This window comes from Brassica napus, chromosome C5 (assembly GCF_020379485.1).
Source record: "Brassica napus cultivar Da-Ae chromosome C5, Da-Ae, whole genome shotgun sequence".
Lineage (NCBI taxonomy): Eukaryota > Viridiplantae > Streptophyta > Magnoliopsida > Brassicales > Brassicaceae > Brassica > Brassica napus.
In genome coordinates, this window is record NC_063448.1 from 10,942,778 (window position 1) to 10,958,927 (window position 16,150).

General features: G+C 39.6%; 3 protein-coding genes and 1 non-coding gene across 4 annotated transcripts; 3 read left to right on the plus strand and 1 right to left on the minus strand.

The window, feature by feature from the left end:
- The first annotated feature begins 1,113 nt into the window (after positions 1–1,113).
- Positions 1,114–1,929, plus strand: LOC125587075. Its single transcript, XM_048757205.1, has one exon. It carries the CDS (start codon positions 1,114–1,116, stop codon positions 1,927–1,929), a length of 816 nt encoding a protein of 271 aa, XP_048613162.1.
- A 612-nt stretch (positions 1,930–2,541) lies between these two features.
- Positions 2,542–3,567, plus strand: LOC106398547. Its single transcript, XM_013839083.1, has one exon. The coding sequence runs from the start codon at positions 2,542–2,544 to the stop codon at positions 3,565–3,567; it is 1,026 nt and encodes a 341-aa protein (XP_013694537.1).
- A 2,802-nt stretch (positions 3,568–6,369) lies between these two features.
- LOC125588254 lies at positions 6,370–6,476 on the minus strand. The gene has a single exon (XR_007324641.1). It is a non-coding gene; the product is annotated as a small nucleolar RNA R71 (small nucleolar RNA).
- Positions 6,477–12,725: 6,249 nt separating this feature from the next.
- On the plus strand, positions 12,726–13,418 carry LOC125587076 (secreted RxLR effector protein 161-like). The gene has a single exon (XM_048757206.1). It carries the CDS (start codon positions 12,726–12,728, stop codon positions 13,416–13,418), a length of 693 nt encoding a protein of 230 aa, XP_048613163.1.
- Positions 13,419–16,150: the final 2,732 nt, after the last annotated feature.

Consider the following 16,150-nt stretch of genomic DNA (forward strand, 5'->3'; position numbering starts at 1 on the left):
TTATTAACCACATGTGATTTCATATGGCTTTCGTAGACACACTATACCGGAAAAAGATCGTATACATTTTTAATCCGTATGCACAGGTAAGAAGTACGTACGTAGCGAGAACTATGGCCAAAAACAACTTCATTGGTGCCCTCTCATGGAATTTATGAAAACAATAAAGCAAAAAGATAAATATATCAGTTACAAAAAAAAAAAAAAAAAAAAAAAGATAAATATACTATTTAAGCAAAAAAAAAAAAGATAAATATAATATTAATTGGGTCTTTTGAAAATTAAGAAACACCCACTCAAGGAAATTGGTCTTTTTCGGTTGGGTTCACTTTGAGCAACTTTATCCAAGGATACTAGAGATGTTCTTAGCGTGTGGATTCCGAATAGGACTATTTTTTTTTTAAGAAACCGGTTACCAAAACTACCAAATAGTAGTCGGTCATTAAGAGTTTCTTACACTGTTCGCGGGCTCCACTGACACGTGGCGGCCCGCGATTGGTTCATTTTTTTTCTTTTCTAAATTCGAAAAAGTAAAAAAAAAAAAATTAAGAAACCCCAAATGGAGTTTCTGGGATAATGATGGTCTTAGAGCATCTTTATCCTATATACCATATTAAGGGTTTTTTATTTTTATTTTTTTTCTTTAAATTTTTTTTTTCTGATTAAAAAAAAAAAAATTAAAAATCGCATCAATCGTGGGTCACCACGTGTCGGTGGGGCCCGTGAACAGTGCAAAAAAACACACAACAGATGTCTCTTATTCTGCCCACTTAACATACAGTTTTTTCTGAAATCTGGATCCCCTTTTAGAGACGCTAAAAAGTACGCGATAAAGATGTTCTTAGTATTTGTTCTTCTCTTACTCTTACGTACAAGTACATATATAATAGTGATCGATAATAATAATTGAGGGACCTAATCTTTGTGTGTTGTGTTCCTTAGTATACATATTAATTGTACGGTAATCTGCAAAGTACTCTTGATATAAATATCAATCTAATAACCCAAGTCGTATGTAAAATCATGTAATTTTGTATCGGCAACTGATTACAGAACTCATTCTCATTCTTCCTCCATAGAACAATATCTTGAATGGTGAAGAAAATATAAGAAATGAAGGATATTATTTCAATTTACACGGTCGATGGTGTTAAAAATGAAGTTGCAGGCGAATCCGGAACGCAGAAACTTGGTATCACTAGATCAGCTCTGGTTTGTGAGGTACGAACAGAGGCAGGATGGGCTTTCCGTAGAACTCGTGATAGACAACTCAGAGAGATTATCAACTCGATTGAAACTCATCAACTGAGTGAATCTAGACACATTCAAGATATTGTTCTATGGAGGAAGAATGAGAATGAGTTCTGTAATCAGTTTTCAACCTCTCAGACATGGAAGCAAATTCGAGTGAACAAACCGATCAAACCATGGACTAAAGTGATTTGGTTCTCTCTTGGAGTTCCCCGGTTTGCTTTCATTACATGGTTGGCCGTTAATAATAGATTGTCAACAGGTGACCGTATGAGATCTTGGGGACAAGTGCAAGGATGTCTGTCTTGTGGAGAGCCAAACGAGACAAGGGACCTTCCGTTCTTCGCCTGTCCTTACACCTATACTCTCTGGATTGAAGTGGTGGGTACGTTATTGGGGAGACCTCCTGACCCTGACTGGGGAAGCACGCTCGAACACTTAACAACCCATAGTTTCAGCTATCTTGGCTACATTCTATTGAGGTTAGTGTTTCAAGCTTCAATATATATGATCTGGAGGGAAAGAAATGATAGAAGGCATCTCAAGAAACCTAGACAGCATCACCAACTTGCGAAGATCATTGATAAAAATGTTCGTAATCGGCTTTTAGCTACTAGATATTGGGAGAAGCAACGTTTGAGAGATCTTATGCAAGAGTGGTACAAAACACATACATAGGTCTTAGGATTCCGTCCATCTTTTTAAATCTTTAGTCTTTTGTACATAACTATTCTTTTCATTGATGATCAATAAATTTAAAATTTCATCAAAACAAAAATGAAAAGTTTTCATAACCTTAAGGAAAACTGAATTAGATGAGGGTCATTTTTAATGTTCAAATATATACCCAAGAACATATGCGTGAAGCATAACAAAAAGTGCTCTATTTGATATTTGAATTACAAGTTTCCTATTTTGTGTTATGTTTATCTAAAAGAGATTAGGAAATATTAAAAAGGTTATTTTGTTAGGATTAGGAGTTATCTAGTCTTATAAATAGAGATGCATATGTGCTTACATCTTTTGTGTCAATTGTGTGAGTGATTTGTGATTTGAGCTTTTGAGTGATTAATAAGAGAAGGACTTCTTGTTAAAGTTTGTTTGTGATTCAATATTTGGTATCAGAGCCAAACATATTTAAAAGATCTACGAGTAAGGTTAACGACGAAAGCGTGCTAACCTTATTACCATGAGCGATATCAAGGAAGAACACGAGATGAGTGCACAGAGTCTAGACCTTCCTCTATATGTTTTCCTATATTAAACTCTACAAATTATATTGTCTGGGAAATGCGTATGAAGATTGCTGTCAAGGTGAACAAAGTGTGGGAAGCTATCAACCCGGGAAGCAAGGCTGAGGACAAGAATAACATGGCTATTGCCTTGATGTTCCAATCCATCCATGAGGCGTTGACACTTCAGGTTGGAGATCTCGACACAGCGAAAGCTGTGTGGGAGGCAATTAAGGCGAGACATGTCGGCGCAGAGAGAGTGCGAGAAGCAAGGCTCCAAATGTTGATGGTGGAATTTGACAGACTCAAGATGAAGGAGAAAGATACAATCGATATCTTTGTTGGCAAGTTATCCGAGATATCTTCAAAGTATGCGTCTCTGGGAGAAACCATCGAAGAATCAAAGCTTGTGAAGAAATTTTTAAATAGCTTGCCAAGAAGAAAGTACATACACATTGTTGCTTCTCTTGAACAAGTTCCTTATCTGAATACGACAAGTTTCGAGGACATTGTTGGTCGGTTGAAAGCATACAAAGAAAGGGTTTGTGAAGAAGAAGAAGAAGAGAATCAGCAAGATGACCAAGGAAAATTAATGTATGCTAACGCGGAATCACAGCAAGGTAGCTACAATAGCTACGGCGGTCGCGGTACAAGAGGACGCGGAGGTCGAGGTCGTGGAAACTTTCATACACAACGAGATGCTTACAGACAGAGCAACGGACATAACCATGGGCAAGAGAGAGATATATCTCATATAACCTGTTTTAGCCGCGATAAGCGTGGACACTATGCAACTGATTGTCCCGATAAGTTACTTAAACTACAAGAAACTGCTGAAAACAAGACTGATGATACGGAGGAAGCCAACAAACTGATGATGCATGAAGTTGTTTATCTTAATGAAAAGAAGGTGAATCCAATCGTCTTTGAAACTGAACTTGATATGAAGAACATATGGTACCTTGACAATGGAGCAAGCAACCACATGAGTGGGAACCGAGTATTTTTCGTGAACCTTGATGAGACAATCACGGGAAAGGTAAGATTTGGAGATGATTCTCGAATCGATATACTAGGAAAATGATCTATTCAATTTATCTTAAAAGGAGGCGAGAAGAAGGTGCTGCACAACGTATACTACATACCCGGACTAAAGAGTAATATCGTTAGCCTGGGACAGGCCACTGAAGCCGGCTGTGAAGTGAGCATGAAAGGTGATGTTTTGATGTTGTTTGACAGACTTGGTGGGACTAATGGTGAAGACAATTAGATCGATGAATAGGTTGTACAAAGTCAGATTGCAGGTTTATGAGAGCGTGGAATGCTTGAAGATTGTTATGTCCGAGTCAAATAAATGGCATGCTCGGCTCGGCCATGTCAATACAGAGACGATGAAGGCAATGATCAGAAGCAAATTAGTCGCTGGCATCCCAAGCATTGAAGTTGAGAAAGATACATGTACGTCATGTCTACTTGGGAAGCAAATAAAATAACCTTTTCCAAAATCAACTACATTCTGCGCATCATATCCTCTTGAACTTGTCCACAGAGACTTGTGTGGACCCATCATGCCATCAACACCATCACAAAAAAAATATATGTCTTTGTTCTAATCGATGATCATACTCGTTACATAGTGGACAATTTTGTTGTCTGAGAAGAGTGAAGAATTTGAAAAATTCAAACGTTTCAAGACGCTAACAGAGCAAGAAACAAAAGGAGAGCTAAAAACGTTTCGAACAGGCCGTGGTGGTGAGTTTATGTGATATCTTGCATATTTCTAATGTTTTATCCATTCACCCATGTGCATTTTGATCATATAGATTAGGATTTAGCCATTTTTAGGTTGCATTTTGCATACATGAGTCCTTATCAGGTATTGGAGTACCACATGGAGTTCTTGGAGACATTTGGGTGCAATTGGAGTCCAAAAGAAGTGTTTAAAGTGATCATTGGGCGAGCATCTTACCGGAGCGACCAGTCCGGAGCGACACCATCAAGTCGCTCTGATCTCCCTATCAGAGCGACCTTACCAGAGCGACAGGGAAGAGTCGCTCGCGTTTGGATCACCCGGAGATGCGAGAGCGAGTCCGGAGCGACCTCTCGCAGCGACACAGCGAGGTCGCTCTCGAAGCATGGAGCGACTACTCGGAGCGATGAGCGGAGGTCGCTCGCGTTTTCATCACTCGGAAACGCGAGAACGAGTCCGGAGCGACCTCTCGCAGCGACACAGCAAGGTCGCTCCCGAAGCATGGAGCGACTACTCGGAGCGACGAGCGGAGGTCGCTCCACGTCTTATTTCTGCTCGAACTTATGATTTCTCAAGGGCCTTTTGGTCATTTCATGATGCACATTTTTATTTTCTAAACCTATGTTTTAATACTCTGTAAGCCACCAGGAGGCAGATTATCTTTTGATCTATTGAGAAATACACAAAAACTCTCTTGAGAAGTTCATCTCTTGGATTTTGATTGTTATGTTCTTGTGTTATTGTTGATTTCTTATCTATTTCTCTACATGATTAATCTGAAATCCAATATGGGTTTAAGAGGAATCATGGAGATTAGTGAGTAATCACCTTTTGAATTCATGGGTTAGGGAGATCAAGGGTGATTAGGTTAGTTCTAGGATGTTTTAGTGTAAATCATTCTTGTTCCTTGCTAGTATAGTATTGATAATGCATCTTCTGAGTTGGCCACTCAAAAGTTGATCAATAGGCATTTCCCACCCAAAAGGTGTTTGATGAAATGTCTGAAACAACTCTCCTAGGCTTTTAGTATACTTTGCCAAAGACATTTGTTGTTAAAGGTGCTAAAATAGCTAGTAGACTTGTTAGTACTGATTGCTTTCATATTATTCAACCAAAGACATTTGATGTTTGAGATATGTTAGCAAATGAGCATTCATCTAGACATAGAGCTTGCTTAGAATTGTGTCTAGGCTTAAGGTCGATAGTTTGATTGATCATTTGTCATCCTTAGTTTGAAACTTGATCACCCAAGGTCTAATCTCTATGCCCATGAGTTCTCTTTTCCCTTAGTCAAGAAAGTATCATTCTGTTATTGCTTTTTAGTTTTAGTCATAGCTTAAAACTCATCTAAATCATTGGTTGCACTTAGATTAAGTGAGTACTTGCATTCTCGGTGCTTTGATATCCCTCAGAACTGGTTCGACAATCACTATACTACAACATTTGTCTTAGGAGTCTTGAAAACTCCTAACATCAAATTGGCGCCGTTGCCAAATTCTGAGTAGATTTAAACATTGAGATTTAGTCACTTGCTTGAGACTAAATCATTTTAATTTTGTTTTGTTACTGATTCTTCTTCTTCACTTACCTTTCACTTTCAGGTGTATGAACTTGAGGAGCAGGGGTCCATCAAACCTAGTTCCAATAGTAGCAGACATCAGAGCTTTTGAGAGGGAGTGTGCTAGAGCTAGAAGAGAAGAAGAACACCAGGCCCACTTGGATATTGATATGGCAGATCCACCGCAAGGGGCAGAACACCAACTGCGGGCAGCTCGACCCATTGGCACTTACGACCGACCCAACATACATGGTCATAGATTCGGAATCCGAGCACCAGCTGTGGCAGCCAACAACTTTGAGGTCAAGTCAGGACTCCTCAACGTGATCGAGAACAACAAGTATCATGGCTTGGCTCTGGAGGACCCATTTGATCACTTGGACAGGTTCGACAGCTACTGTGGGTTGTCAAAAACCAATGGTGTGTCAGAGGATGCCTTAAAGCTGAAGTTATTCCCTTTCTCTTTGGGGGATAAGGCACGTCAGTGGGAGAAGTCTCTACCCAGCGACTCTATCACTACTTGGGATGAGGGCAAGAGAGCATTCTTGGAGAAATTCTTCTCATCCTCAAGAACTGCTAAGCTGAGAAATGAGATCTCCAGTTTCCAACAGAAGAACTTGGAAGGCTTCAGTGAAGCCTGGGAGAGATTCAAGGGCTACCAAGCTCAATGCCCACACCATGGTTTCTCTAAGGAGAGCTTACTGAGCACATTCTATCGTGGTGCTCTTCCTAAGTACAGGGTCAGACTGGATACAGCTAGCAATGGGTTCTTCTTGGGGAGAACTGAGGAAGATGCAGAGGAGCTGGTTGACAACATGGTTAAGAGTGATGCAGTCTACAGTGGAGACCACGACAGAAGCAGTCGAACAGATGATAAGCAGACGAGGAAGGAGTTGAAAGCTCTACAGGATAAGATAGACACCCTCCTTGCTGATAAAGCCACACAAGAGCAGCTGCACTTTGTTGGTAACCCAAGCCAAGAGACACCACCTGTTGTCCATGAGGTTGAGGGTTTGGAAGGTCAGGAAGAGCTGTGTTTCATCAACAACAATGGTAGCTGGTACAAAAAAGAGCCCAACTTTCAGTACAACAACTACCAACAGAAATTCTATCCCAACAACCAACAGAGTGGTTATCCGCCTCGAAACAACCACCAAGGAAGCTTTCAACCTCAGCAAAACCCCTCATCTGGTTCCTCTGCTCCTCAAGAGAGCAGCACTGACACCCTGCTGAAACAAATCTTGGAGTCTCAGACTAGAAGTGAGAAGCATGTTGGTTATGAGTTGAAAAACCTTCATTCCAAGATTGATGGGAGGTACAATGAGCTCAACAACAAGTTCTCACATCTTGCTTCTACAGTCAAGAATTTAGAGAATCAGTTTGCTTCCATGAACACTCACCAGACTCGCCAGCAAGGATCTCTACCTGGAAAATCTGACCAAAACCCCAAGGAGGCCAAAGCTATCACCCTTAGGAGTGGTAAGCAGTTACCTCCTACAACCCTCACCAGGGATGCTGAGAAACTAGGTGAGGAGGTGGCCATCAACTTAGATGATGAAGTGGTGATTGTTGATGAGAAAATCAATGATGAAATCTTGGAGAAGATTGTGGAAGCCAAGGGTAAAGGAAAGGTTGGGGAAGAGAAGAAAACAGTGAAAGATGGTGAAGTTCTTGCTCCAGCAAGTGAGAATTCTTTTGTTCGTCCTCCCTATGAACCCAAACTACCATTCCCTGGTAGATTCAAGAGGCAGCTGCTAGAGAAGTACAAGGCTTTGTTTGACAAGCAAATGAGTGAAGCTCAGGTTGCAATGCCCATCATCGATGCTTTCATGTTGATTCCTCAATACAACAAGTTCCTGAAAGATGTTGTAGCTGCAAAGAAGAAGGAAATGGAAAGCATGATGATTCTTACCCATGAGTGCAGTGCCATCATCCAAAGGCTTGATGTTCCAGAGAAGTTAGAGGATCCAGGATGCTTCACACTACCTTGTGCTCTTGGACCTATGATATTTGAGAAATGTCTCTGTGATTTGGGAGCTAGTGTCAGCGTGATGCCTTTGTCAGTTGCAAAGAAGCTTGGATTCACTCAGTACAAGAAGTGTAAACTCTCTCTGGTGTTAGCTGATCGTTCAGTGAAGTACCTTGTGGGCATCTTAGAGGACCTACCTGTGAAGATTGGAAAATATGAGATACCTACAGATTTTGTGGTGCTTGAGATGGGTGAGGAGGCTCAAGACCCATTGATTCTTGGAAGGCCATTCTTAGCTACAGCAAGAGCAATTGTTAAGGTGAAAGCGGGCACGATTGATCCATTTGGGTAAAGGGCATGTTCTCCACTTTGACATCAAGGAGAAAATGAAGAAACCAACTGTGTTCGGGCAAGCCTCCTACATTGAAGAGATGGGCACTTTTGCTGATGAGCACCTTGAAGAGTTACCACCTGAGGACGACGAGGAGGGAGCATCTCCCTCTACTCATTCTCCATAGAAGGTAACCCACTACTTTCCCTTGTATATACCATTTCGTTTTTGCATATTAGTTTTCTCTTTTTGGGTATCTCTCTCTCCTTGACAACACAGAGACTGTGTCATTTAAGTTTGGGGGAGGTACCAAGTATTTGATCACGTTTACTTTGATGATTTGAGTCTCATGCATTGCATTATACATATATATTTGCATAAAAAAAATTCATTTAGTTTGCATCATTGGCATTTCTAGGAGAGTCTAGAGCATATAGGTTGCATTTACTTGCATCGGGAGCAATGATTTTTAAATGTCTTGTAAAGAACACTACATTGCACCTGAGTAGCTTTTGCACCTCTCAAAAAGACTTGTATGTTTCGAGCCTTGAAAACTCTTCCTGAAACTTGTTGATTGCTGAAACTCAGTCTTTGAAGCCAACTACAACCTTATTTGAACTAAACGAACTTAATGCTTCTTGCTCATGGTCCCTTGTGTACTGAGTCATGGCTATACACACCTGAGTTGTCACATCCTTTATGCCAATCTTATTCTCACAAACTCTAGTGGTAGACCACTCCCAAAACCTTTCCCTCCTTTTAAGCTTTCATTGTTTGATGAGTGAGGCCTTCTTCGGAAAGTCTTACATGTGCATAATGTTGAGAGTATCGGGAACGACAATGCTTGATCTTCATTCTTGCTAGATTGGGCACTCTATTGTCTAGCTATAGGTGGGGGGGGGGGGGGGTGAGAGTTGTGATTATGATTTGGGAGCAATGAAAGAGGAAAAGAAATAACTCTTTGTGTTTAAGTGAATTGTCTTACTGGGATAAGTAGAAAAACCTCTAGCTCAAGTTATGAAAAGTCTTGGCCCCCATTTAAAAAAAAAAAATATATGAAAAGAAAAGAAAAAGAAAGAAAAAGGGGGCTAGGAAAATTGTTAGGAGCTAAGTAATGTTTTGAGGTTGTGAAAAATCCCTTGTAGATTTCAAAGAGAAAGAGTTAATGTTCTTAGGATCTTTTGGTGAGAGATGTGAGTTGGGTTTGACATTTGAGAATGATTGTGTAATTGTATGTTTGGGAAAAGGGTAGAACAATGGAGATTGAGCATTGTATGCATGAGTTGATCCTTTTCTTAGATATATTATGTGCAATGTCAAAGCTACTTGTTTCGAGAGTAAACCACCTTAAAGATTTTATGTTTCGAACCTTTTGAATCACTTGAATAAAAGCCTTCCCTTACCCAAATGACTTGGACCGACTGACCATTTGCAAGAACTCACTAGATGTTTTGTGCTTAATGAATGTGAGAGTTGGTTGATTTGAATGTGTGGATGCTTGATGATGAGTGTAGGGACAAAAGGAGTTGAGATAGGCCTAGAGAAGCTAGAGTGTAATAAGAGAGTGTGCTAATCGTGTTTGCTAGTTGTGTTTCTTTTTGCTATGAGCTCCCACCTTCAAACCTCTCTCCCTATGAGTTCTAGAAAGTTCACTTGTGGACAAGTAAAGAACAAGTTTGGGGGAGTTGATATCTTGCATATTTCTAATGTTTTATCCATTCACCCATGTGCATTTTGATCATATAGATTAGGATTTAGCCATGTTTAGGTTGCATTTTGCATACATGAGTCCTTATCAGGTATTGGAGTACCACATGGAGTTCTTGGAGACATTTGGGTGCAATTGGAGTCCAAAAGAAGTGTTTAAAGTGATCATTGGGCGAGCACCTTACCGGAGCGACCAGTCCGGAGCGACACCGTCAAGTCGCTCTGATCTCCCTATCAGAGCGACCTTACCAGAGCGACAGGAAGAGTCGCTCGCGTTTTGATCACCCGGAGATGCGAGAACGAGTCCGGAGCGACCTCTCGCAGCGACACAGCGAGGTCGCTCCCGAAGCATGGAGCGACTACTCGGAGCGACGAGCGGAGGTCGCTCGCGTTTTCATCACTCGGAAACGCGAGAACAAGTTCGGAGCGACCTCTCGCAGCGACACAGCGAGGTCGCTCCCGAAGCATGGAGCGACTACTCGGAGCGACGAGCGGAGGTCGCTCCGCGTCTTATTTCTGCTCGAACTTATGATTTCTCAAGGGCCTTTTGGTCATTTCATGATGCACGTTTTTATTTTCTAAACCTATGTTTTAATACTCTGTAAGCCACCAGGAGGCAGATTATCTTTTGATCTATTGAGAAATATACAAAAACTCTCTTGAGAAGTTCATCTCTTGGATTTTGATTGTTATGTTCTTGTGTTATTGTTGATTTCTTATCTATTTCTCTACATGATTAATCTGAAATCTAATATGGGTTTAAGAGGAATCATGGAGATAGTGAGTAATCACCTTTTGAATTCATGGGTTAGGGAGATCAAGGGTGATTAGGTTAGTTCTAGGATGTTTTAGTGTAGATCATTCTTGTTCCTTGCTAGTAGAGTATTGATAATGCATCTTCTGAGTTGGCCACTCAAAAGTTGATCAATATGCATTTCCCACCCAAAAGGTGTTTGATGAAATGCCTGAAACAACTCTCCTAGGCTTTTAGTATACTTTGCCAAAGACATTTGTTGTTAAAGGTGCTAAAATAGCTAGTAGACTTGTTAGTAATGATTGCTTTCATATTATTCAACCAAAGACATTTGATGTTTGAGATATATTAGCAAATGAGCATTCATCTAGACATAGAGCTTGCTTAGAATTGTGTCTAGGCTTAAGGTCGATAGTTTGATTGATCATTTGTCATCCTTAGTTCGAAACTTGATCACCCAAGGTCTAATCCCTATGCCCATGAGTTCTCTTTTCCCTTAGTCAAGAAAGTATCATTCTGTTATTGTTTTTTAGTTTTAGTCATTGCTTAAAACTCATCTAAATCATTGGTTGCACTTAGATTAAGTGAGTACTTGCATTCTCGGTGCTTTGATATCCCTCAGAACTGGTTCGACAATCACTATACTACAACATTTGTCTTAGGAGCCTTGAAAACTCCTAACATCAAATTGGCGCCGTTGCCAAATTCTGAGTAGATTTAAACATTGAGATTTAGTCACTTGCTTGAGACTAAGTCATTTTAATTTTGTTTTGTTACTGATTCTTCTTCTTCACTTACCTTTCACTTTCAGGTGTATGAACTTGAGGAGCAGGGGTCCATCAAACCTAGTTCCAATAGTAGCAGACATCAGAGCTTTTGAGAGGGAGTGTGCTAGAGCTAGAAGAGAAGAAGAACACCAGGCCCACTTGGATATTGATATGGCAGATCCACCGCAAGGGGCAGAACACCAACCGCGGTCAGCTCGACCCATTGGCACTTACGACCGACCCAACATACATGGTCATATATTCGGAATCCGAGCACCATACATGGTCATATTCTCGTGTTCGGCTGTGTATGTCATGCTAGGACAGACACGGTGGGGAAAAAAAAGCTTGATGATAGGTCAAGAAGTTTAGTTCACTTGGGAACCGAACCCGGTTCAAAAGCTTACCGTCTGTTTTATCTTTCGAGCAAGAAAATTGTAGTGAGCCGTGATGTTATTTTTGAGGAAAACAAAGCATGGGACTGGAATAAGATGACCACAACTCAACCCGATAACAACACGTTTTCAGTTGGTTACAACTTAATAAAGGAAGGAGCAGAAGAGAGAGTTTCTGAGTCGAATGACACTAATCAAGTCAACGAAGAACATGAGTTAGGCGATGAAGAATATGATAATGACGAAGCATCTGAGCAGGGTCAACCTGAAGTACGTCGATTGTCTAGAACCGTTAGTAAACCAGTGTATCTTGATGACTACATCCTTGTCGCAGAACTAGAGTGTGAACGACTTCTTATGATGATAAACAATGAGTCATGGGACTTTGCTGAAGCAAAGAAGATGAAAGTATGGCTCAATGCATGTGGAGAAGAGATCTTGTCGATTGAGAAGAATGATACTTGGGAGCTTGTTGGTCTTCCTCTAGAAGTTAAACCTATCGGTTTGAAGTGGGTCTTTAAGATAAAAAGAAATGCAGATGGAACTATTAGCAAATATAAAGCTCGTTTAGTGGCAAAAGGGTATGTTCAACGACATGGTGTTGACTACGACGAAGTGTTCGCTCATGTAGCGTGCATTGATACCATTCGTCTGATCATAGCGTTAGCAGCATGCGAAGGATGGGAAATTCATCATCTAGATGTGAAGACAGCGTTTCTGCACGGTGAATTAAAGGAAGAAGTGTTTGTGTTACAGCCAGAGGGATTTCAAGTCGCAGGAAAGCAAAACAAAGTCTACAAGCTAAAGAAGGCTCTCTATGGTTTAAAACAAGCACCCAGGGCCTGGAACACCAAACTGAACAAGATTCTTTTGGAACAAAAGTTTCAAAGATGCTCGAAGGAACCTTCATTGTATAGGAAGGAAGAAAAGAAGGAACTTCTCATTGTGGTAGTGTACGTGGACGATTTGCTTGTAACTGGTACATCGCTGTGATCCATCATCGAGTTTGAGATGAGCGATCTTGGGAAGCTCACTTACTATTTGGGAATTGTGGTGCATCAATATGGCGAAGGCATTGTACTGAAACAAGAAAGGTACGCCCAAAAGATACTAGAAGAAACTGGCATGAGCATGAGCAATCCGACGCATATACCGATGGACAGGAATGTGAAGTTATCAAAGTTCCCTGAAGAAAAGAGCATTAATGAAAGAGAGTATAGGAGGAGCATAGGTTGTCTACGTTATCTGCTTCATACCCGGCCAGATTTATCTTTCTCGGTTAGGGTGTTAAGTAGATACATGCAAGAGCCCAAGGAATCTCATGGTGTTGCGCTACAGCAAGTACTACGATACTTACGGGGAACAACCGCACTCGGGCTTGTGTTTACACGGACAAAGAAGCATGAGTTGATGGGTTTCAGTGACAGCTCCCGCAATGTAGACAACGACGATGGAAAAAGTACTACAGGACATGTATTCTATCTAGATCAAAGTCTGATATCTTGGAGTTCACAGAAGCATGAGATCGTTGCGTTATCATCATGCGAGGCGGGGTTTATGGCTGCAACCGAAGCAGCTAAACAAGCGATATGGCTTCAAGACCTGCTTGGAGAAGTCGTCGGGAAGTCAAGCAAGGAAGTAACAATACATGTGGACAATAAGTCGGCTATTGCACTGACGAAAAATCCGGTTTTTCATGGGTGAAGCAAACACATACATCAAAGGTTTCACTTTATACGAGAGTGTATTGAGAACGAACAAGTGGACGTTGAGCATGTTCCGGGAAATGAACAAAGAGCTGATATCTTGACAAAATCACTTGGCCGAGTTAAGTTCCTAGAGATGAGAAGACTTGTCGGAGTTCGAGATGTAAGCGAAGATGGATTCAAGCTTAAGGGGGACAATGTTGGATAAGCTTGAGTTACATGTTTTCTATTTTGTGTTATGTTTATCTAAAAGAGATTAGGAAATATTAAAAATGTTATTTTGTTAGGATCAGGAGTTATCTAATTTTATAAATAGAGATCCATATGTGCTTACATCTTTTGTGTGAATTGTGTGAGTGATTTGTGATTTAAGTGACCAATAAGAGAATGATTTTTTGTTAAGGTTTGTTTGTGATTCAATATATTTTGGATATGGAAACGTTTTGTATTTGTTAGGTCTACCAAATTTAAAGACTTTTCTATTATCGATGAATTGTTAGGTAGGACTGATTAATCTTATTAACAAAGTTCCAAACCAATACTGATATTTCGAGTAATAGTGTATTAACAGACAATTATAAACTACAGTTAACTGATTGACTTCAAGTTTTTAACTGACGGCCCTGACCCCTGAGGATTTGTCTAGATCGACTGCATGCTACAGTTAAACCTTTTTTTTTGTAACACACAGTTAAACTTATGTTGTATTATTAAAATCGGTTTTGTCTTTTCGAGTATTTAAGGCAGGCAAAAAAAACCATTTTAGCTCACTTCACATGTCTTTTGTCTAGTATGTGCGTTTATGGTCCCATATTTACGTATAAATTGTGTTAGCTTGGGCTTAGTTATGTCAACATATAAGACGTACCAACCGATTGAGCTTGTTAAGAACTCGTCTAATCAACACAGCTACAACTCAGTGCTCTGAAATACACGATATCAATCAGTTTAGGCATATAAGAGCTTCATTACTGGTTCAATTATCGGTAGAGTACTTCAAATATTTAATATCAATATAATTTATTATCTAATTAAAAATTAAATAAAAAAAAATATAGCCAATCATAAATTCACATTTGAAACATGGGTACCTCATATTCAGAAGAACGCTTTTTTAAAAAGGGACGACTCTCTCTTTTCTGGTTCATCTCTCCTGCTTTTGTAATTCTTTATTAATTAGAACATGAGAAATTGAGTGGAAGAGACCACCGATGCGTGTGCTCTCAGGTCGCAAATCTAAAAATATTATTAATATAGACCGAATAAAGACCCGAATCAAAATATATATGAATTGATTTATTTTCTCTTGGACCCCATGGCATACGATTCGTGGAACATCATATATTTTCAAAGATGACATTCGAATCATTCCTTAAGACAAATATATGTGAGAGAGCATTACTAATTTTGTCACGTTTTTTACCTGTCCCACAGTAAAGAGACGGTCTATGGTATTCAGGTGTGGTATCTAAGAACGAATTTATATAGTATCGAAACTAAGAGTAATATTTTATCTACTGATTTCTTGCAAGCAAAATATAATCGTTTGGTAAGGACGTTGGGGGCCAATTGTCATGTTCACGGGTTCGACGCCAGACAGAGGCGAACTCTCCATCCATATCACCCACACAGATATGAACCTATGCTTTAGGGCTCATTTGAATACCTAGAGAGAAGATCTATCAGTGGGCTATACCTCCCCTTGAGGATTAGTCTGGGCCTCTCCGGGGGTCTAGGACACCCCAGGTTAAACAAAAAAAAATCTCAATCGTTTCCATATGTATATTTTAATTTCATCATTAAACTATTAAAGAAAAAATAAATAAACAAGTTTCGGTGAACCACGTGGGATTTGCCGCCAAGCAATTTTCCAACGCGAATAGATTGCCAAATGAGGTAGTAATTTCACGTGTACATTCTGCTTCAAGTTCTGACGATGAGCCTCTTTCTCGTTATATATAATTGGTATTCTTTAATCTAATTTAAATTCTTACTTTTGTTGAGCTGTGTTTCTTTTTATGTTAACATGTCTTGTAAGTCTCTTTTTATACCCTGTATTTCTTAAATTGTCTTAAATCAATATTACAGATATACATCTATTTAAATAAATATTAGAAATAGATTTTTAAAAATATGATTGATAAATTATCTCCATTCACATGATTAACAGTTATCATATGCTGTTTTAGGGGAGAACTATAAACTTGTAGAGACTTCAGAAAATAAAAAATCCCAAATAAAAACAAGGATGATTCAATCTAAAGCATTTAATATAATTATTTATTCATATTTGAATCACGCGTTTGTGGTCGGGTGGTCAAGGCGTTCCGTGGAACCCCAAGAGATCCGAATTCGAATCCGCGCCACATCAGATTTTCACGCGCATGACCATCATGGGTTGTCACATTGTCTCCGGAAATGGTTTACCATTTTTTATTTATTCATATTTGAATAAGTCATAAATGATAAAGCTACCTTTAGATTGTTTGGAAAGAAAGGACACTAGTCTAACTCAGTGTTTGCTTACTTGTTTGGTTAGTTCTGACGAGAAAAGAAAAACTATCAAAGAATTGGCAAAACATGTGTCTGGCATAATTTTGTTTAATTGAGAATTTTTTCTTAACTAAGCAAAAAAATTCAAATAGGAACAAAAAATTTTTGAATCCAAATATGAACTAAATTATAAAGTACTCTGAATAAAATAAATTTATTTGGTTTGCTAAATCAAAC

Excerpts from the sequence above, each read along its gene's own strand:
- LOC125587075 (XM_048757205.1), top strand. The coding sequence starts at position 1,114 with ATGAAGGATATTATTTCAATTTACACGGTCGATGGTGTTAAAAATGAA.
- LOC125587076 (XM_048757206.1), top strand. The coding sequence starts at position 12,726 with ATGAGCGATCTTGGGAAGCTCACTTACTATTTGGGAATTGTGGTGCAT.
- LOC106398547 (XM_013839083.1), top strand. The coding sequence starts at position 2,542 with ATGCGTATGAAGATTGCTGTCAAGGTGAACAAAGTGTGGGAAGCTATC.